The 23269-nt window shown below is 34.8% G+C and overlaps 2 protein-coding genes and 1 non-coding gene across 3 annotated transcripts; all 3 read left to right on the forward strand.

Moving 5' to 3' along the window:
• Positions 1-1035: 1035 nt before the first annotated feature.
• On the forward strand, positions 1036-1141 carry LOC125576767. Its single transcript, XR_007315193.1, has one exon. It is a non-coding gene; the product is annotated as a small nucleolar RNA R71 (small nucleolar RNA).
• Positions 1142-10390: 9249 nt separating this feature from the next.
• LOC111199427 (putative defensin-like protein 270) lies at positions 10391-13331 on the forward strand. Its single transcript, XM_022689502.2, has 2 exons — positions 10391-10552; positions 10701-13331. Exons 1-2 carry the CDS (start codon positions 10480-10482, stop codon positions 10850-10852), a joined length of 225 nt encoding a protein of 74 aa, XP_022545223.1. The 5' UTR covers positions 10391-10479; the 3' UTR covers positions 10853-13331.
• Positions 13332-14994: 1663 nt separating this feature from the next.
• Positions 14995-19077, forward strand: LOC111199426 (putative defensin-like protein 270). Its single transcript, XM_022689501.2, has 3 exons — positions 14995-16044; positions 16193-18846; positions 18999-19077. Exons 1-2 carry the CDS (start codon positions 15972-15974, stop codon positions 16342-16344), a joined length of 225 nt encoding a protein of 74 aa, XP_022545222.1. The 5' UTR covers positions 14995-15971; the 3' UTR covers positions 16345-18846; positions 18999-19077.
• The last annotated feature ends 4192 nt before the right edge of the window (positions 19078-23269 follow it).

Raw genomic sequence — 23269 nt, forward strand, 5'->3', positions numbered from 1 at the left:
CACTCTGTCGATCGATGGTTGGCTCAACCGACCGATCGATTTTATCATAGAGAGGGGAGGGTGGGCGAGGATGCTTAGCTGCGAATTCTTCATGAGTTAGAATTCGAACCGCATTGCATTCAGTCGATTTGGCAGACGACGTCGATCGATGACTGGAGTAATCCGTCCATCGATCTTCATCATGGTCTGTCGATCGATGCGAGTTCACCGACATCGGTCGACACCATTGGGATCCGCCGAGACTCATGGAGCTTTCGATTTCGAAATCTCCTTCCTCAAGCTTTTCATTTCTCACCACTTGCAGAAATCATCATCTATGATGGCATTTACGTGGTGTTTTCCTTTGTCGGCTCCTGCCTCTCTAGCGAAAGCTTCTTGCCTCTTTATAGTCTCGCCCGTCTGAATTACTTGGGTTTCAAGTTTTCTCACCTGAGTCTCTAAGGTCTCGATTTTGGTGTTCAGATTGTTGTAGGCAGAGTCTATCTTACCGTTGAAATCCACAGTGATTTGTTGTTGTCCCAACAGTACTCGATCAAGCATCTCTTCGATCTTGCTTTCCTGAGTCTGGGGTGGTGGATTTTGGTAGTAAGAGTTCGAGTAGCTCTTGCTGTTGTTGAGGGGTTTTTGAAATTGTGAATTTTGGTCACTTCTTTGGCCATTTCCAAAGAAGTTTCTGTTTCCGCCCTGGTTTCCAAATTTCTGTAATCCGGTACCTCCAATGTAATTCACATTTTCTTCTCCTTCCGTATCTGCTACTTCTCCTTCAGCTGAACAGACTTGTTTCCTAAGAAGCTCGTGCACCACATCTAACTTAGCTCTTACTTCGTCCATCTGTTCCTTCCGATAGAGGCTACAGACTTCTTCCGTTCAGAGTCAGTGTTTTTGGTGCTGCTGCTGTTAGCAAGGTTTTCGATAAGTCTCACAGCTTCCAACGGATTCCGAATAGTGAAGTTTCCTTCACTCGCCGTATCAAGGGCCATTTGATACTGTAAGGTGAGACCTCAGAAGAAAGTGCTTAGCAGCTGCACTTCGTTAAATCCGTGGTGTGGACAGTCTCCCTGGAAGAACCTAAATCTAATCCACGCATCTTTGAAGGACTCTCCAGCCTTCTGCGAGAATGTGGAAATTTTGTTCCGAAGTTCTTCAGCGCGCGCCTCATCGAAGAAGTTTCGTAAGAAAGCATTCTTGATGTCGCTCCAGGATGTTAAAGATCATGTGGGTTGCTGCCAAAGCCAGTGCATCGCTTCTCCATTCAGCGTGTATCTGAAGAGTTTGCACAGCAGGTAATCTTCGGGGACTCCTTCCATCCGAATAGCAGCGATTAGATCCTCGAACCGTTCCAAATGGTCCATAGGATGCTTGTGCGGTAACCCAGAGTAGGGTATCTGCGACACGAGAGTGTAGTATTGAGGCTTCAGCTCGAAATTCTGCTTCTGGATCTCCGGAAGTCGAATAACTGATATGTTGGAATAGTACTCATCTGGGCGATTGTAGTCGGCCAGTGGTTTCGATCGAGCGTCCTCATCTACAGGTTGAGCAGCTCCTGTAGCATCAGCATCAGGGATTACAGTTCCCTGAGCATCTATTTTCTGACCTGTTGCATTACGCAGATGACCGGCCTGGTCATACAGGTTTCCGTTCTCGTCCTGAGTTAGAATAATAATGTTTACCATTTTTGACGACACGGTATCGATCGACGTACGCGGTGTAGTATCGATCGTTGTCGAACGATTGGGATCGATCGACGATGATGGTCTGGTGTCGGTCGACGGTTGGTTGTGCGTATCGATCGACGACGAAGTGGTTGCGTCGAGCGATGTGGAACATTGACCTCTACGGATGGTGCGTTCCAAATGAGAAGGATCGTCTGAGAACAGCAAGTCTTTCTCCTTGTTGCTTCTGGTACCGCTGGGCATGCACCTGAAAAGACAAGAAAAAGATTATTAGAAAGGGGGTAAAGAAAAGAAAAAGAATTAATAAAACTAAATCTAATGGCGATCAAAGCACTCCGGCAACGGCGCCAAATTTGATACCACTCAAATTACCCTAAGGAGTGTTACTCTCATCAAAAGAGGTTCAGATGTAGTACTTAGGGATCGAATCCACAAGGAGCTAGAGAACAATTAAATCTAGTGTTTATTAATTCTAAAGGTTGTAAATGTTTAAATGAAATAGCAATAGTAACAACCGAGTAAATATAAATGTAACTTGGTTTGAAATGATATTAGATGCAGGGCCAGTATTCAGGTGTTGGAGATTATAATACCTATAGATGCCTAACTGTTGCATGCATGATATATTAGAGCTTATTCGCTTAACTGAGTGATCAGCTGTCGCATGTACCACTGGTTAACATACTAGATCTCGTGTCTCACCGGTTAGTATGCAGACACAAGAGAGTGTCGATTGATAGTCTATTAAGACGTCGACCGATACACCTTTGCCAACATCGATCGATTGTCAGTTGAGGACATCGATCGACGGGTTCTAGCCATGCCTATGCGCGAGTATGAAATGCTCTACTAAGATTTTAAATTGGCGGTTAGCCCTCTCTAGCAATCCTAATATGATAGATAGATGTCAGGATGGGATAACAAGGGTGCTTGAATATGCAATCCTATGATCAAGTTCTAGTTAGCTAGGCTAAAACAAGCAATGAATACAAATCTATCATGAATATCACAACAAGGCAAATCTATAGTTTGAGGCTAATCCCACAAACCTATCTGAACCCTGGATCTAACAGTTGAACTACTCAGACATAGCAAAGCAATTCATATCAATAGATAAATAGAAACTCATAGAATAGATGGAAAGAAATAGAAACAAGGAGTTCCAATCATAACAAAACTAGGTCTAGAAAAAGCTATGTTCTCTTTCTGCCGTCAAAAACACTAGGCAGTGTATATTCTACTAGGTTTAAAACTCGTCAGGCCATTTTGGTAATTTGGCTTGGCCTTGGTTTTTAAGTCTGCTGAATCCAAAATATCGCGTCTGGTGTCTCGACATCGATCGACGGTACTTGTGTACATCGATCGATATTAATCTTCATCTGTCGAAGCATTTCTTGATATTGATCGTCAGCACTGATGCGCATCGATCGATTATTCTTCCTCTCGTCGACCTCTAAGTGGTCAGCTCGGGTGAAATGTCCTTTAAGCTCCAAAATGCTCCAACGTCATAACTTTACTCCGAAATGCACCTGAACCTGAAAACATACCTAGAAGAGTAGAAAACATAGATATATATATATAGTAAAATACTTATATACCATGGATAAAAATGGGTCAAATCCAAGGTATATCAAATACCATGACAAATCATACTTTTCAAACATGAAATCTTAAAAGTTGTTGACTTATAATATTTAAATGACTCCATTTGATTCTATCAATTTTCTTTTTAGTTAAAAAATTATTCTTATAAGGGAACATACATGTATTATGCTCAAAAAATCTTAAATTATAATTTTGTACTAGAGCTTGATCTGTGCGACCGCACAGGTGTTTATGCCATGATTTATGTATATCATATATTTTGTTACTGTATCATGTTATATATATATATATATATATTTATTAAATGTGTTGGAGCAATTATGTAACTAAATAAAAACATTGGATGTGTATATATATATTAATATACTATGTTGGATCAAATTTATATTGACATTTCTTTCATATTTAATTGTATGATTGAAATGCATTATTAGTATATTATGTGTTTGGGTTAAATTAAAAATGAGTTACAATTATTCTAAAAATCCAATTGGACGGGATATAAATTGACCTGCCTATTTTAACTAAAATCAAGGGAATAAAGTTAAATTTATATTCAAAATATGAAGCTGATATTGCTGGAATATTTTTTTTTATTAAAAAAATGACGATAATATTCTAAAAAATTTATAATAAGGAAGGCTAAAACATAAGTGAATCACGTCTAATATATATGCAACATATTTTATTGATAAGTTATAGTAATAAGCATTAATTTTGTTTATATATGGTAATGTATATGTATTATAAGACCAAAAACGTGGAAGCAAACTTTTAAATTGTTTTTGTTAATATTTTTTTCTATATTTTGTTAATATAGATGTATTTTAAAGTTGATTTAATTACATTTAACTCAAATTTATTTAAGGAAAACACATTAATCTAACTGAAAAATACAAGCATTAAAATATAAAATTCAATTTAATTCTCAGTAGCATGGAAGTGTAATTAACTTTAAAAGGTAAGGGGTATTTTTAATGAGTACTTCTCTTTTAATAATATAGATTTATATATGGTAATGTATACGTATTATAAGACCAAAAACGTGGAAGCTAACTTTTAAATTGTTTTTGTTAATATTTTTTTATAGTTTGTTAATATATATGTATTTTAAAGTTGATTTAATTATATTTAACTCAAATTTATTTAAAGAAACACATTAATCTAACTGAAAACCAAGCATTAAAATAGGGAATTCAGTTTAATTCTCAGTGGCATAGAAGTGTAATTAACTTTAAAAGCTAAGAGGTATTTTTAATGAGTATTTCTCTATTAATAATATAGATTTATATATGGTAATGTATACATATTATAAGACCAGAAACGTGGAAACTAACTTTTAAATTGTTTTTTTTAATATTTGTTTCTATAGTTTGTTGATACAAATGTATTTTAAAGTTGATTTAGTTATATTTAACTCAAATTTATTTAAGGAGAAAACATTAATATAACTGAAAAAGACAACCATTAAAATAGAAAACTCAATTTAATTCTCAGTGGCATAAAAGTGTAATTAACTTTAAAAGCTAAGGGGTATTTTTAATAAGTACTTCTCTTTTAATAATATAGATGGTATCAGAAGGTTTTAAGTTTTACTAAGATTTTAATGATTTTGAAAGTTCATCTATATATACAACGATCATTCTTAGATTATTAGCTACACAAAAAATAAACTCAAAAGTACATTATCTTGTTGAACCTTTTATCATAGGATGAAGTCTTCAAAATTGCACTTTCTTGTTCTTCTCATCATCATTTCTTTCATTTTTAATATTCAATCTACTCGTAAGTATTCGTATGTTTATATACAACAAAATGTTTTGTTTTCCTTATATATGTATATATAACTGTGTATATATACCAAAAATCTGGTTATAGTTATCATTATTTTATAATAAAATTACTAAGATATTATGGAAATCATATTAACCAGGAATTATCGATAATTCATCAAGCGATTGTGATTTCAAAGGACCTTGTAAAAAGAAAACAGATTGTTACGAGAGATGTGGAGTAGGCAAACCACCCTTCAAAATTGCTTTGTGTGAACCTTATGGAAGTTCACGTGTATGTTGTTGTATCTAATTATTAATAGCCTCATTTGATAGAAGTTATGTCTTTTAGTTTTATCTGAAAGAAAATATATATAGCAATATGATATGCTTACACATAACTACATTTTTACTTACACTTCAGATGTATTTCAACATATATCAAATTACATCTTATGAATATATGGAGGGTTCTAGATAAAACAAATTTTGGATGATTCATCAAGCGATTGATAATTAACAATAAAAAATAATAGATAATCACATTTTAATAATTTATTTTATTGGCTGGTGGGGTGATTTAGAAATTTTTTTTATCATATTTAGTATAAAATATTAAGCATTTATTATAAAATGCTTAAATTTTGACTAGTCAAATTTATTTATTTATTTAAATTTGTGTTCTAACAACAATAACACATCAGCTGACAACACATTTTTCTAATGATTTAATTTAAATCTATAAGTATAGGATTAAATGTAAATTGAAGGCTCGATAAATTGGCGTCTGAGTTTGGCAGCCCGATTTTTCCTTCTATCAACAGTGATCCTTGGGATTATAGGTTTTTGGACTTTGGCCAACTCTTTATGTTTCTCCTTTCGTTGGTGAAATTTTAATGGTGCGAATGGTGAAAAAGTATAATTGGAATATTGATCTTATCCTCACAATGAAGTTGATTTATGTATTAGATCAATTATGAGTTCTACGGAAACACATGGTATAAAAAGTTGATATGAATGCTACTTTTAGAGGCGGTTCCATCTGGTTGGCGTGTGATCGAAGAGGTATCCTACTATTGGAAATTTTTGATCCTTAAAAAAAAAATTTGTACTTACTCGTGGATGTTTCACTTACTTCTGAAGGTGCGTAGAAAAGCTATTCATTTTAACCTTTAATGGAAGTTGGAAATGGTTCTCAATTTTTTTGGTGGAATCCTTGGACGCTATTGTTCTCTGTAATAGATTTCATAGGTTTTTCGAGTGTGCCTCTATAGGGATTTCATTGCCCTCTCTTGTAAATGAGATCTCGTCTGGCGTAGGTGGAACTAGCATGGAGTTATATGATATGCTCAAATTAACTTTTAAGCTACTCTCTCAAATAAGAGGTTCATTGTAGTATTTTAGGATTGTATCCAGAGAGACTCGATATTTCACACAATAGACTTTAGCATCAGACTATTCTAGGTCAAATTATATAAATCAGTAAAAATAACAGAACAGGGTGAATAACGTAGTTGTTCGATTGATTGATGAGTTGTTTGATGGAAGGATGGTTGCTAGACTTAGGGTTTCAATCAGGTTATCATGACTCTATCGTTAGATGCTAAGGGTTGATCCTAGAACTCAAATTCATATAAGCCAGTAAATCAGCTCTCGCATGTGCTTACTAATCAGATGCTTGGAACCATGTGATTCCAGATCTTGCATGCAAACTTATGAATGAGCGTCGATCGATACTATAGAGTGAGTTTTGATTGACACTTGTTCCAAACAAGCGTTAAGAACCAATTCGATTTGTTCACCAATTTTTCTAAACCAGCTTTCGCGTGCGCATAAAAACCTAGCTCAGCAAGATTCAATTCAGGTAATAGACTAGCTCTCGCGTGCGTCTAACTATCCTATGATCATGTATCTAGTTAATTAATTTTGAAACAAGCAGTAAGAACAATCATATTGAAGAATCTATTTAAACACCCTAGCGTATCTATATTTCAGAAGAACATCAAAACCATAGAAAACCTAGATCTTGCATGTGGATCTACTCAGACATGATAGTTGTCATAGAAAATCATAAACTGAATAGATATAAAATAGATAAAACCAAATAAGAAACAAAAGGGGTACCAAGAGGACTCTGAATGAGTTCATTTCTTCTCTCCTAACCTAGAACAATGAATAAAAGAAAGTGTAGCCGTCAAAAATGGCTTAGAAAACACATAAATAAGATTCTGAGTCGTCCAGGGGTATTCTAGTAACTTGTGGTAACTTCTGGGCATAAATCGGCCATGAAATAGGCTCAGCCCGTCTTGTAGGATCACCGTCAAGCGACAGCAAGGCTGTGTCGTCGATCGACATTCTTTCATCTCCTCGGCAGCTTCATCTCGCGAGGCAGACAGACCACTCTTCAGTAAAACGGTCATAACTTATGCTATAGAATGTTGATTGACCTCAAACCAGTGGAATTGGAAAGCTAACTCAAAGATCTATCTTTTTTAAAATAATGGGCTCAATCTCACAGTGTTAGGTCTCCGCCCATAGCTAAACATCTGACGCGTCAGTGCAGTTTTGCACCTCAAAAGGCTCCAAAATCACCAAAGTTTTCCAAAACGTACCTGAACCTGAAACACTCTAAAACATACTCCAACCCCATATAATATATTCTAAAACATTGATATACCATGGCTAAAAATGGGTAAAATCCATGGTATATCATTAGATTACATCGGCATTATCAACGGCTCGCATTCCTCTCTGAGCAATCTTTAACAGCAATTATGGACTATCTGGTCTACTTATTTTGGAAAAAAATTTGAGTGCTTTCTAATAAGCGACTGCTAGAAATTTAATTGCCGCTAAGTGCACCCTCTCGCAGCGGCCTGTGTAAAGACCGTGAGAACTGTCACTTGTGAAATTCTTCTTCGTGACATCTCAACCTCTTCGTTTTGTCTCTAGCACCCAGCAAAAATATAAAATACACTAGAAAAAAAATAGCTCAGATAAAATGTGTACAAGAGTACCATGGGATTGCCTCCCAAGATAACTTGCTTTAAGTCATATTGAATTTCTTTTCGATTTCAAGCAGGGGAAGTTCCTTCCTCTTCAAATGTTGTTGTCATTTAGAGATTTTTAGCCTTTGGCCATTCACTGTGAATTCACCATCACAATTGTTCCATAGCACAATTGCTCCATATGTTCTAAAATTTTTTTATCTTAAATGGACCGGACGATCTTGATTTGAGCTTCCCGGGAAGCAGCTTTAACCAAGAATTATACAACAACACTTGATATCGAACAGTATATCAACTCCCAAGGCTTATCCTTCGCTTTCCCTCAAGCAAAGCATCAGAAATAATCTGTGAAAGAGGTTTGAAAACCGGAGAGACTCTTCTTTTCTTTAAAACTACTGCCATTAATACCTCTACAGTGTTGCAAGCCACATCAGATCAGTTTCAACTTCAGAGGAACTCCCATGTACTTAGTCTTAGCTTAGCAACCTGACCATCCAGCCCACATCTTACTTGATACCGCCTGACATACCCCTCTATTGACCTCATTTTTATAATAAATGTATAGGCTTTATCTTGGGAATATTGATCACTAAACACATGGACTCTTACCCCAACAAGTATTTGAACACACATGTAGTATTTTCTGATCCTTTTCCTCTCTCTTCTATTTTCTATGAATTTAATTTTGTTTCTATTTTTTTATTTTTTTTTCTTTTTCAGCTCTGCAAAGTGTAGGTGAATAATGGGGTCATAGAAAATTTTCCTATCCCTCGCTTCCAACAATTTCAACCCCTCTACATCTAATGGAATCATGTCAATCTTTCCTTTACTTTTCTTACTTTATAGATGCCGAAGAGAGGAGAGAGGAGAACCAGAAACACACAGAATTTTACCTTCCATACTTGCATGAGCAAATCTGATCCAATGTATACCAAGCCCCAAAACAAGTGATTGATGTAGATTAAGATTGGAAGTTAGATTTGGCTCCTTCAGACATTCTCAGCAAGCGTGTATGTTACTGGCAGGTTGATCAATTTTGGTGTTTCCAATTCAATACACCCTACAATCAGTAAATCAAGGAATGGTGCTTGAGAGTAGTTAGGGAGTTAGGAAAATTGAAAAAGTTCATCACCCCTTTTTTTACTATAAAATTAGCCAGCTAACACTCAAAACAAAACATAATGTCAGTACCCACATCCCCCCTCGACTTAAACAAAATTGTCTCCAATGTTATACAGTCTCAGATTGAGTTTGAGATTGGTGAAGGAAATAAATAAAAGCTGAAAATTTATCAAGGAAAGTCGAGTCTTACCTATCGTCTGATAGTAGTGTCGATCAACACAGTGATGTGGTGATGTAGTGTCGACTGACACCGGGCGATTTGTCGTTCGGTGCTCTTTCAGAACTAGTCTTCCTCAAAACTTTTTGTTTTTCCTTTTTTTTTTAATATTTTTGATAAATAAAAAAGTTAAAATGTCTAATAATAGGTTGCCTCTCACTCAAAGATTTTTATAGTCTTTATTTTGAAGTTTTGAATTTTTTGGGTTAGTTTCAAGGTAAATGAGAACTTGTTGAAAAACAAGTCTCAACATCTTCATCACTCATCTCGAACCAGATGCCCACAAAGCTGTTATGGTTTTTCCTCCTTTGGTTCTTTGTTCTTCTTGCTTCTTGATACTAGCACTAATCTGATCCACTCGCAGCTCTAGAATCTCATGTCAGTTGCTACCCTAACTAATCATGTTGTTGATTATTTTACATTATTTGTCTTTTAGTGAAAAGGTAATTTGGACACATTATTTAAAAAAAAATCCCACAAATACAATGTGTCTTATAATGTACCTCAAAGACAAAATATGATTTTTGGTGCATTTTTTCACAAGACAATATGTTCATTTTTTCTAAGAACTGATTATATAATTTATCGTCAAACAAATTTTAAATTATCGAAGGTAAACTAAGAATCTATGGTTTTTTGACACGTTATTTTCAAAACAATTTTCAGATGTTAATTTCATGTTTTTTTAAGAACTTTAAATTTCATTAAAGTCTGTAGATTTAAGATTTTGTTGACCTTAACTTTTGTTAAATTAAATACCATTTTAAGTTTTGTTGATTTTGAATACCATGACAAACCAGACTTTTCAAACATGAAATCTTAGAAGTTGTTGACTTATAAGATTTAAATGACTCCATTTGATTCTATCAGTTTTCTTTTTAGTTAATAAACTATTCTTACAAGGGAATATACATGTATTATGCTCAAAAAATCTTAAATTATAATTTTGTATGGTATCAGAAGTTTTTAAGTTTTACTAAGATTTTATTGATTTTGAAAAATTCATCTATATAAACAACGATCATTCTTAGATTATTAGCTATACAAAAAATAAACTCAAAAGTAAAACCTTTTATCATAAGATGAAGTCTTCAAAATTGCATTTTGTTGTTCTTCTCATCATCATTTCTTTCATTCTTAATATTCAATCTGCTAGTAAGTATTCTTATGTTTATATACAACAAAATGTTTTGTTTTCCTCATATATGTATATATAACTGTGTGTATATACCAAAAATCTGTTTATAGTTATCATTATTTTATAATATAATTACTAAGATATTATGGAAATCATATTAACCAGGAATTCTCGATGATTCATCAAGCGATTGTGAATTCAAAGGACCTTGTCAAAAGAAGACAGATTGTTACGAGAGATGTGGAGTAGGAAAACCACCCTTCAAAATTGCTTTGTGTGAACCTTATGGAAATTCACGTGTATGTTGTTGTATCTAATTATTAATAGCCTCATTTGATAGAAGTTATGTCTTTTAGTTTTATCTGAAAGAAAATATATATAGCAATATGATATGCTTACACATAACTACATTTTTACTTACACTTTGGATGTATTTCAACATATATCAAATTACATATCTTCAATATATGGAGGGTTATAGATAAATCAAATTATGGATGATTCATCAAGCAATTGATAATTAACTATAAAAAATAATAGATAATCACATTTTAATAATTTATTTTATTGGCTGGTGGGGTGATTTAGAAATTTTTTTTATCAGATTTAGTATAAAATATTAAGCATTTATTATAAAATGCTTAAATTTTGACTAGTCAAATTTATTTATTTATTTAAATTTGTGTTCTAACAACAATAACACATCAGCTGACAACACATTTTGCTAATGATTTAATTTAAATCTATAAGTATAGGATTAAATGTAAATTGAAGGCTCGATAAATAGGCGTCTGAGTTTGGCAGACCGATTTTTCTTTCTATCAACAGTGATCCTTGGGATTATAGGTTTTTGGACTTTGGCCAACTCTTTATGTTTCTCCTTTCGTTGGTGAAATTTTAATGGTGCGAATGGTGAAAAAGTATAATTGGAATATTGATCTTATTCTCACAATGAAGTTGATTTATGTATTAGATCAATTATGAGTTCTACGGAAACACATGGTATAAAAAGTTGATATGAATGCTACTTTTAGAGGCGGTTCCATCTGGGTGGCGTGTGATCGAAGAGGTATCCTACTATTGGAAATTTTTGGTCCTTAAAAAAAAAAATTGTACTTACTCGTGGATGTTTCACTTACTTCTGAAGTTCCGTAGAAAAGCTATTCATTTTAACCTTTAATGGAAGTTGGAAATGGCTCTCAATTTATTTGGTGGAATCCTTGGACGCTATTGTTCTCTGTAATAGATTTCATAGGTTTTTCGAGTGCTGCCTCTATGGGGATTTCATTGCCCTCTCTTGTAAATGAGATCTCGTCTGGCGTAGGTGAAACTAGCATGGAGTTAGATGATATGCTCAAATTAACTTTTAAGCTACTCTCTCAAATAAGAGGTTCATTGTAGTATTTTAGGATTGTATCCAGAGAGACTCGATATTTCACACAATAGACTTTAGCATCAGACTATTCTAGGTCAAATTATATAAATCAGTAAAAATAACATAACAGGGTGAATAACGTAGTTGTTCGATTGATTGATGAGTTGTTTGATGGAAGGATGGTTGCTAGACTTAGGGTTTCAATCAGGTTATCATGACTCTATCGTTAGATGCTAAGGGTTGATCCTAGAACTCAAATTCATATAAGCCAGTAAATCAGCTCTCGCATGTGCTTACTAATCAGATGCTTGGAACCATGTGATTCCAGCTCTTGCATGCAAACTTATGAATGAGCGTCGATCGATACTATAGAGTGAGTTTCGATTGACACTTGTTCCAAACAAGCGTTAAGAACCAATTCGATTTGTTCACCAAGTTATCTAAACCAGCTTTTGTGTGCGCATAGAAACCTAGCTCAGCAAGATTCAATTCAGGTAATAGACTAGCTCTCGCGTGCGCCTAACTATCCTATGATCATGTATCTAGTTAATTAATTTTGAAACAAGCAGTAAGAACAATCATATTGAAGAATCTATTTAAACACCCTAGCGTATCTATATTTCAGAAGAACATCAAAACCATAGAAAATCTAGATCTTGGATGTGGATCTACTCAGACATGATAGTTGTCATAGAAAATCATAAACTGAATAGATATAAAATAGATAAAACCAAATAAGAAACAAAAGGGGTACCAAGAGGACTCTGAATGAGTTCATTTCTTCTCTCCTAACCTAGAACAATGAATAAAAGAAAATGTAGCCGTCAAAAATGGCTTAGAAAACACATAAATAAGATTCTGAGTCGTCCAGGGGTATTCTAGTAACTTGTGGTAACTTCTGGGCATAAATAGGCCATGAAATAGGCTCAGCCCGTCTTGTAGGATCACCGTCAAGAGACAGCAAGGCTGTGTCGTCGATCGACATTCTTTCATCTCCTCGGCAGCTTCATCTCGCGAGGCTGACAGACCACTCTTCAGTAAAACGGTCATAACTTATGCTATAGGATGTTGATTGACCTCAAACCAGTGGAATTGGAAAGCTAACTCAAAGATATATCTTTTTAAAAAATGATGGGCTCAATCTCACAGTGTTAGGTCTCCTCCCATAGCTAAACATCTGACGCGTCAGTGCAGTTTTGCACCTCAAAAGGCTCCAAAATCACTAAAGTTTTCCAAAACGTACCTGAACCTGAAACACTCTAAAACATACTCCAACCCCATATAATATATTCTAAAACATTGATATACCATGGCTAAAAATGGGTAAAATCCATGGTATATCATTAGATTACATCGGCATTATCAACGGCTCGCATTCCTCTCTGAGCAATCTTTAACAGCAATTGTGGACTATCTTGTCTACTTATTTTGGAAAAAAATTTGAGTGCTTTCTAATAAGCGACTGCTAGAAATTTAATCGCCGCTAAGTGCACCCTCTCGCAGCGGCCGGTGTAAAGACCGTGAGAACTGTCACTTGTGAAATTCTTCTTCGTGACATCTCAACCTCTTCATTTTGTCTCTAGCACCCAGCAAAAATATAAAATACACTAGAAAAAAAATAGCTCAGATAAAATGTGTACAAGAGTACCATGGGATTGCCTCCCAAGATAACTTGCTTTAAGTCATATTGAATTTCTTTTCGATTTCAAGCAGGGGAAGTTCCTTCCTCTTCAAATGTTGTTGTCATTTAGAGATTTTTAGCCTTTGGCCATTCACTGTGAATTCACCATCACAATTGTTCCATAGCACAATTGCTCCATATGTTCTAACTTTTTTTAATCTTAAATGGACCGGACAATCTTGATTTGAGCTTCCTGGGAAGCAGCTTTAACCAATAATTATACAACAACACTTGATATCCAACAGTATATCAACTCCCAAGGTTTATCCTTCGCTTTCCCTCACGCAAAGCATCAGAAATAATCTGTGAAAGAGGTTTGAAAACCGGAGAGACTCTTCTTTTCTTTAAAACTACTGCCATCATTACCTCTACAGTGTTGCAAGCCACATCAGATCAGTTTCAACTTCAGAGGAACTCCCATGTACTTAGTCTTAGCTTAGCATCCTGACCATCCAGCCCACATCTTACTTGATACCGCCTGACATACCCCTCTATTGACCTCATTTTTACAATAAATGTATTGGCTTTATCTTGGGAATATTGATCACTAAACACATGGACTCTTACCCCAACAAGTATTTGAACACACATGTAGTATTTTCTGATCCTTTTCCTCTCTCTTCTATTTTCTATGAATTTGATTTTTTTTTCTATTTTTTTATTTTTTTTTCTTTTTCAGCTCTGCAAAGTGTAGGTGAATAATGGGGTCATAGAAAATTTTCCTATCCCTCGCTTCCAACAATTTCAACCCCTCTACATCTAACGAAATCATGTCAATCTTTCCTTTACTTTTCTTACTTTATAGATGCCGAAGAGAGGAGAGAGGGGAACCAGAAACACACAGAATTTTACCTTCCATACTTGCATGAGCAAATCTGATCCAATGTATACCAAGCCCCAAAACAAGTGATTGATGTAGATTAAGATTGGAAGTTAGATTTGGCTCCTTCAGACATTCTCAGCAAGCGTGTATGTTACTGGCAGGTTGATCAATTTTGGTGTTTCCAATTCAATACACCCTACAATCAGTAAATCAAGGAATGGTGCTTGAGAGTAGTTAGGGAGTTAGGAAAATTGAAAAAGTTCATCACCCCTTTTTTTACTATAAAATTAGCCAGCTAACACTCAAAACAAAACATAATGTCAGTACCCACATCCCCCCTCGACTTAAACAAAATTGTCTCCAATGTTATACAGTCTCAGATTGAGTTTGAGATTGGTGAAGGAAATAAATAAAAGCTGAAAATTTAGCAAGGAAAGTCGAGTCTTACCTATCGTCTGATAGTAGTGTCGATCAACACAGTGATGTGGTGATGTAGTGTCGACTGACACCGGGCGATTTGTCGTTCGGTGCTTTTCAGAACTAGTCTTCCTCAAAACTTTTTGTTTTTCCTTTTTTTAATATTTTTAATAAATAAAAAAGTTAAAATGTCTAATAATAGGTTGCCTCTCACTCAAAGATTTTTATAGTCTTTATTTTGAAGTTTTGAATTTTTTGGGTTAGTTTCAAGGTAAATGAGAACTTGTTGAAAAACAAGTCTCAACATCTTCATCACTCATCTCGAACCAGATGCCCACAAAGCTGTTATGGTTTTTCCTCCTTTGGTTCTTTGTTCTTCTTGCTTCTTGATAGTAGCACTAATCTGATCCACTCGCAGCTCTAGACTCTCATGTCAGTTGCTACCCTAACTAATCATGTTGTTGATTATTTTACATTATTTGTCTTTTAGTGAAAAGGTAATTTGGACACATTATTTTAAAAAGAATTCCCACAAATACAATGTGTCTTATAATGTACCTCAAAGACAAAATATGATTTTTGGTGCATTTTTTTTCACAAGACAATATGTTCATTTTTTCTAAGAACTGATTATATAATTTATCGTCAAACAAATTTTAAATTATCGAAGGTAAACTAAGAATCTATGGTTTTTTGACACGTTATTTTCAAAACAATTTTCAGATGTTAATTTCATGTTTTTTTAAGAACTTTAAATTTCATTAAAGTCTGTAGATTTAAGATTTTGTTGACCTTAACTTTTGTTAAATTAAATACCATTTTAAGTTTTGTTGATTTTGAATACCATGACAAACCAGACTTTTCAAACATGAAATCTTAGAAGTTGTTGACTTATAAGATTTAAATGACTCCATTTGATTCTATCAGTTTTCTTTTTAGTTAATAAATTATTCTTACAAGGGAATATACATGTATTATGCTCAAAAAAATCTTAAATTATAATTTTGTATGGTATCAGAAGTTTTTAAGTTTTACTAAGATTTTATTGATTTTGAAAAATTCATCTATATAAACAACGATCATTCTTAGATTATTAGCTATACAAAAAATAAACTCAAAAGTAAAACCTTTTATCATAAGATGAAGTCTTCAAAATTGCATTTTGTTGTTCTTCTCATCATCATTTCTTTCATTCTTAATATTCAATCTGCTAGTAAGTATTCTTATGTTTATATACAACAAAATGTTTTGTTTTCCTCCTATATGTATATATAACTGTGTGTATATACCAAAAATCTGTTTATAGTTATCATTATTTTATAATATAATTACTAAGATATTATGGCAATCATATTAACCAGGAATTCTCGATGATTCATCAAGCGATTGTGAATTCAAAGGACCTTGTCAAAAGAAGACAGATTGTTACGAGAGATGTGGAGTAGGAAAACCACCCTTCAAAATTGCTTTGTGTGAACCTTATGGAAATTCACGTGTATGTTGTTGTATCTAATTATTAATAGCCTCATTTGATAGAAGTTATGTCTTTTAGTTTTATCTGAAAGAAAATATATATAGCAATATGATATGCTTACACATAACTACATTTTTACTTACACTTTGGATGTATTTCAACATATATCAAATTACATATCTTCAATATATGGAGGGTTATAGATAAATCAAATTATGGATGATTCATCAAGCAATTGATAATTAACTATCAAAAATAATAGATAATCAAATATTAATAATTTATTTTATTGGCTGGTGGGGTGATTTCGAAAAAAATTATCATATTTAGTATACAATATTAAGCATTTATTATAAAATAGTTAACTTTTGACTAGTCAAATTTATTTATTTATTTAATTTTTTGTTCTAACAACAATAACACATCAGACGAAAACACATTTTGCTAACGATTTAACTTAAATCTATGTAAATATAATATAAATAAACTTGATAAGTATAAGATTAAATGTAAATTGAAGGCTCGATAAATATGCGTCTGAGTTTGGCAGACAAATTTTTCCTTCTATCAACGGTGATCCTTCTATGTCGACGAAAATTTTCAATCCAGTATGGCTCTGTGAAACTTGAAAACCAAATCTGAACATATTTCAGAAATCAGGATGATTTTCTATCAACTTATAGAATGAATAACTAATGGAGTTTAACTCGTAATTGAATGTTATTGGTGGATATAGAAAGCTGGAAATGACAGCTTTCAGATCCCAACGTGAAAGTGACTTGAGTCCTTCTTTATCAACTGGAAATCACTTCACAATATGGCTCTGTGAAGCAGAAAAAAAAAATCTTATAAATGCAATCTATGGGGTAAATGGATTAAATGCAATCTGCTAAAGGAGAAAAGTTTCTGGGAAATAAGCACAAAAATGCAAGCTAGATCTTGGATGTGGAGAAAGATGTTGAAACTGAGAGATGTTGATAAGTCTTTTTATAGAAAAGAGTTGGGAAATGGTAGGCATACTTCTTTCTAGTATGATAGATGGTCAGATAGAGGTGTGCTCTCTGATTTATTGGGAGAAAGAGGCATTATTGATTTGGGTGTTAATAGGAAAGCTACGATAGAGGAAGCAGTTCTAAATTTTTGGAGAAGAAGAAGACATCGTATTGGGTTAATAAATGATATTGAATCAGAGTTGAATATTTTTAAAGGGAATCTGAGCTCAAAGTTGGATGATGTTAGCTTATGGAGAAGGAAGTCGGGATTTAAGCATAAATTCTCGACCCATGAGACTTGGATGTTATTGAGGGAGATTAAGACACAATGCACTTGTTCCCATGGTATTTGGTTCTCCCAAGCTACGCCAAAGTTTTCTTTTATGTCTTGGCTGTCGATTCTGGATATAATGTCCACATTGGACAGAGTCTCTCGTTGGAATCATGGGGTAGATACAACGTGTGTTCTGTGCAAGAATGCCCATGAATCAAGGAATCACCTTTTCTTTGAATGTTTCTATTCCTCTCAATTTTGGGAGCATATCACTAAAGGGATTTTCCGAAACTCCTATAGTAATGTCAGGTCCGAGATTCTGATGCTAATTACAGATGAGACTATGGATAAGAAGAGCATGTTCTGTATTAGATATGCGTTTCAGGCGGTCTTGTACTCGCCGTTGAAGGAACAAAATAAGAGTAAGCATGGTGATGAGTTGATGCCGATGCCAGTTTTGAAGAAGTTAATTGATAAGGGGATCGGAAATCTATTATATAATAGGAGAGTTTCTCTCCCCCTGATGCGACACGTCAGCGGTCTGTGGGTCCCACTTTTTAAAAGTGTGAAAAAATGTCAAATATATGGCTCGAACCCAGGTTATTGAAATATAAACATCCACAATTATACCACTGCACTAAAGGATACTTTGTACATTGATGGCCGAAACTAATATATATTATGAAGGTCGGAAACTAATATAACATTATGGACCCCACCTTTTTTTTTTTAAATTGATGGGTAACGAATGGACTTCGACAAAATGGGCTTTGGGCTTATTGATTTTCTGTTTATTAGGCTTTGTATCTGCCCAAAGTGGTGATACAGACAAAGCTAAGAAGATTAGGAAAGCCGCCATCTTCACCATCTCCTTCGTCGCTTGCGATTCCCCTTCTGGCAATCAGTTATTATGGTCGATCTTTAAGGCTCTACGCACGTTTTGCGCCTACCAAACGCTTAGTTTCTGCTCTAACGCCTTCAGAGCTATCATATATATAGAATCCCTCGAGGTATAAGCTCCATCTTGTCTCAAACTTTTCTTTTTCAGTTTTCCGTTCGCTTTACTTTCTCACATCCGTCGCGAAAATGACTTATCCAGCTGCTCCAGCCACTTCAGCCACCATTGCCGCCGTTCCCTTCTCCACCTTCAACTCTCTCCGCCTTGGAAGGTCCACTCAGTCCATTGTTGGTCGGCTCATCCGATTCTAGGATTCCAGGAACATTAACAAGAATGGAGAGTTTATGGGCATCACCATTCTCCTCCTTGATGAACTGGTGATGATTGTTTCTAACTTATTTTTTATAACTTTAACTTTGCTTGGCTTATTCTTTGTACATATATGAAACGTGTCTTCATGTTTTTGTTTTGGTTTTGTCTATGGATTTTTTTATGAACAACTAATGATTTTTCTCTGTTTTTCTTACAGGATTCTGTGATCCACGGTTTCATCCCTGCAATCTCCAAACAAAACATGAAAACTGAATGAATTATGTTTTTAGCAACCGAATCTAAAAGAAATAAAAGACATCTTACTTAATAAATTAAAACCTTTTCTTTTGCAGATTCCAACGACGATGAAGCACCCGAGGACCAACGACAATGGAATGATGCGGACGAAGCCTAACTGATGTAAGTAAACTCCTCTTCAATAACGCATCACACTATTATCGCTCCCCAATCTCACAAACTTAAGCTCTAATCATGCGAGGGATCCCACAGGTGATGCTGTCCCGACAACGGAAAAAAAAAAGAAAGATAACCTAACGTTTTTTTTATTTTCAGTTTTTAAGTTCAAATCTTGTTTTAGACATAGAACCCAACATAATTTGAGCCCAAACATTTTAAACCCACAATTACTTTTTCATAATGTAAAAACGTCAACCTTCGTTTATGTTTTGTTAAACTATTTTAATCTTTATGTTTTGTTAAACTATTTCACACAGGGGGCAGATCTCCTTAGAAGGGGAGCCACTCGCCACGATGCTTCCAGTTTCACCATTCTTGAAACTCTTATGAACCACAAAGCCAATATAAGAGCTCTGTTTCAATCCAACGGCTGGATTTTGTCACAGACCACCGCTAAGCCTGAAGAGAGAAGAGAAGTGAAGTGCTGCGTTTTGGAAGATGGTTACTTGGAGTTTACAATATGAAGATGGAACCCGTGACGAGGAAGACGAGGAGATGTGTTACTTGGAATATCCTAACGTTGAGGATGTAGACAATGTGTGATCTTAGCGATGAAGATTAGTGTAGCTTTAATATATGCTACTAAGGTCTTTGAGCTCCCTAACAAGTACTAGCAAACAATGTGTATTTTGAAAAAATAAAATAATTTTGTAATGCAAGTAGTTTGAAACTTTGAGTATTTATTCAAACAACGGATATATACAGAGTTGATAACTTGATATGGACCCCCAAATAAGTTGGTGCTGCGCTGTCACAATATCTGTCTTTTTAATTTCATATACCTGACGTAAGCTTCTTCATTTTCTTATCTTTCCCTTTCCGTTGTTCCACGCTCTCTGTTTCATGTTTAGGCCTTTTCACATTCTCTATATTTTACCTTAATTATACTTTTTGAATTTTCCTTCCGTTTTGGGAAATGTCTCTAACTTGAGTTAATCGTCAAAAGCTAGGATCAATTTTGTTGTCTTATTTCCGATAAATTTTATTCTTTAATTTGCATAAATCTTAAATAACACTAACATTCCGTAAATCATACCACCGCATCGATATCCAAAGTAACCAGCCCCGCGCTTGCGCGGGGTCTCAGCACCTAGTAAGATAAGTTTGATGAGAATGAAGGGTGTGAAAGGGATGGAAGGGCTTAGGGCTGGGCAAATAAACCGAACCCGAAAACCCGAACCGAATCCGATCCGATAAAAATGAATCCGAACCGATCCGAACCCGACGTAAATACCGAATGGGTCTTGTTTTGTGGTATTTCGGGTTATGGGTATTATCCGAACCGAACCCGAATCTAAATGGATATCCGATAAAACCCGAAACATTCAAAACCTCGAAAAGATCTTGTACCAAACATGATCTCAATTCATAATATGTATCCAAAATACACTAAGAAATATTGAAAATCTAAAATACTTATCTATTACATGAAGGTTGGTGGTTCTATTATATTAATGTTGATGGTTAAAGATGGACGTTGAATCTTGAAGTATTTAGATTTTAATTTTGTTTTCGTTAACCAATGTTTCTCATTTCATGAGAACTTGATTTTCGTTTTATGCTTTTATTTATTTGGTTTTCTTTTTATCAGTAAATATGTTTATTTTTCGTTTGATTTTGAATAATCACGGTTGATGTTCCTTATTTTTGAATCGATTTTACTTAAGTTTTGGTTACAAAATAGGTACAAATCAGATATTTTAAAACTGAAGAACCGATTTTACTCATGTTTTGGTTATAAAATAGGTAAAAATCAGGTACTTTTAAACCGAAAAACCGATTGGGACCCGAATCCGAAAGTATATTGGGTTGTACCGGTTCTTTGAAGATTCACTAACCCCGATCCGAACCCGATAGAACCCGAACCGGTCCCGAACCGAACTTTCATATAATCCGAATGGGCCTGATTTTGATGAACCCGAAAAACCGAAACCCGATTGGATAAAACCGAAACCCGATTGGGACCCCGAATGCCCAGGCCTAGAAGGGCTCATGCAATTTTGGTTTGGAACAAGAGTGTGAAGTGTTTATACCTTTTCAAGTATAAGTAGTAGAAGCGATGAAGAGTTGTAGTTCTTTAGATTAAGGTTGCAATAGTTGTACGAAGGCTTTTTTGATGAATACAATTTAATACTCATTCAAAAAAAAAACAGACCTAAATAGATTTTAAAAACATATTGGTTTTCTCTCAACTTTTAGATTGAATAACTAACTGAGTTTACCTTGTAATTGAGATCCCAAAGGTGGTGTGTTTGCCTTGCCACGAGATCTATCAATCTCAGTTAATTTCCTTGCTTATATCCTTTCGTATCTGATCCAAATCATCTCTCAAACACCACCAACTTGTCACTGATTTATCTTGGAAACATAAGGTAGTTGACGGTAATTTTAGCAGAGCTTTGCTTTTTAATTTATCTTTCTTTTTTTTTTCTTTTTTCTTGTCACTGATTTTAATTTATCTTTCTATATTCTATAAGTCGTGGCTCCTTTATATAAGAGAAGGAGCTTAGGGTTTAAATGTTATGATCTAAACTCGGAACACCAGAAGACGATTACAACTGAGATCTCAAGCAATTGATCACGACGACTTGATCCCTCAGCAAGATCTCACAGAGATCGCCATTGGAGAGCACAGCCCAAAAACCGAATGTTTACAACAGGAAACGCATAAAGAAACATTGACGACAATATTCTCTTTTTATCATTCTAAGAAACTCTTCTTAAACCCTCTGAATCACCCAGTGTTCTCCATGTAAGTCACTTTTGTGCACCTTTCTCCTGTACTTGTTGACTTGGCCTTCTATGCTTCCTTCTCCTTGATCCCATAATAAGTTTATGGGGCATATCTTTAGATCATCCAAACTTACTTAAATACTCTTATTTAGTGTTTTAAAGTTTGTTGTGTTTTGCTTGTGACATTAGAGATATGTTCAAATGTCCTCGGGAAAACATAAGATCATATGTGTATATATACGGTTGTAAGGTTGCACATATTCAACAAGCTAGTCTAGATGTGCAACCCTGTTCGTTTGTACATCTGGAAGATGCATCCAGATGGTCCATCTAGATGTCTTACCCAGATGCTCCATCTGGGTGTTGTTCGTTTCTCCATTTCGTCTATGCATCCAGATGAATCATCTGAATGCAACTATGTTCGTTTGCTTTTCATTTTTTAACTTCCATCTGCATCCATGTGGACTTGTTAATAAAATGACTAGAATATAATTTTTTACGTTTCGGCGGAAAAATAACATTTTTGCGGTTTTTGAGGAAATATATGTTTTTCGCGACAAAAGTGCATTTTTATGGTTTTGGCGGAAAATAAGTTTTATGGGTTTGGCAGAAAAATACGTTTTTGCGGTTTGGTTGGAAAAAGTGTGTTTTCAAGTTTTGGCGAGAAAAGTGTTTTTGACGAGAAAAATGTTTTTCACGATTTTGGCGAGAAAAGTTTTTTTCGCGATTTTGGCGAGAAAAGTTTTTTTCGCGATTTTGGCGAGAAAAGATTTTTTTGCGATTTTGGCGGGAAAAGCATTTTTGCGGTTTTGGCGGGAAAATACATTTTTCTGGTTTTGGCGGGAAAATGCGTTTTCCTGGTTTTGGCGGGAAAATGCGTTTTTCCGGTTTTGGCGGGAAAATACGTTTTTTCCGGTTTTGGCGGGAAAATACGTTTTTCCGGTTTTGGCGGGAAAATACATTTTTCCGGTTTTGGCGGGAAAATACATTTTTTCCGGTTTTAGCCGGAAAATACATATTTTCAGTTTTGGCGGGAAAATGCGCTTTTCTTGTTTTGGCGGGAAAATGCGTTTTCTGGTTTTAGCGGGAAAATACATTTTTCTCGTTTTGGCGGGAAAATGCGTTTTTCTGGTTTTGGCGAGAAAATGTGTTATTTCCGGTTTTGGCGGGAAAATATGTTTTTCCGGTTTTGGCGGGAAAATACATTTTTCTGATTTTAGCGTGAAAATACATTTTTCCGGTTTTGGCGGGAAAATACATTTTTCCGGTTTTGGCCGG

Source organism: Brassica napus, chromosome A7, assembly GCF_020379485.1.
Source record: "Brassica napus cultivar Da-Ae chromosome A7, Da-Ae, whole genome shotgun sequence".
Taxonomy (NCBI): Eukaryota; Viridiplantae; Streptophyta; class Magnoliopsida; order Brassicales; family Brassicaceae; genus Brassica; species Brassica napus.

What these genes read in the sequence shown, in the direction of transcription:
- LOC111199427 (XM_022689502.2), top strand. Translation starts at nt 10,480, where the DNA reads ATGAAGTCTTCAAAATTGCATTTTGTTGTTCTTCTCATCATCATTTCT. An exon ending in TCTTAATATTCAATCTGCTA is followed by an intron (nt 10,553 to 10,700) that starts GTAAGTATTCTT and finishes CATATTAACCAG; the next exon opens with GAATTCTCGATGATTCATCA.
- LOC111199426 (XM_022689501.2), top strand. Translation starts at nt 15,972, where the DNA reads ATGAAGTCTTCAAAATTGCATTTTGTTGTTCTTCTCATCATCATTTCT. An exon ending in TCTTAATATTCAATCTGCTA is followed by an intron (nt 16,045 to 16,192) that starts GTAAGTATTCTT and finishes CATATTAACCAG; the next exon opens with GAATTCTCGATGATTCATCA.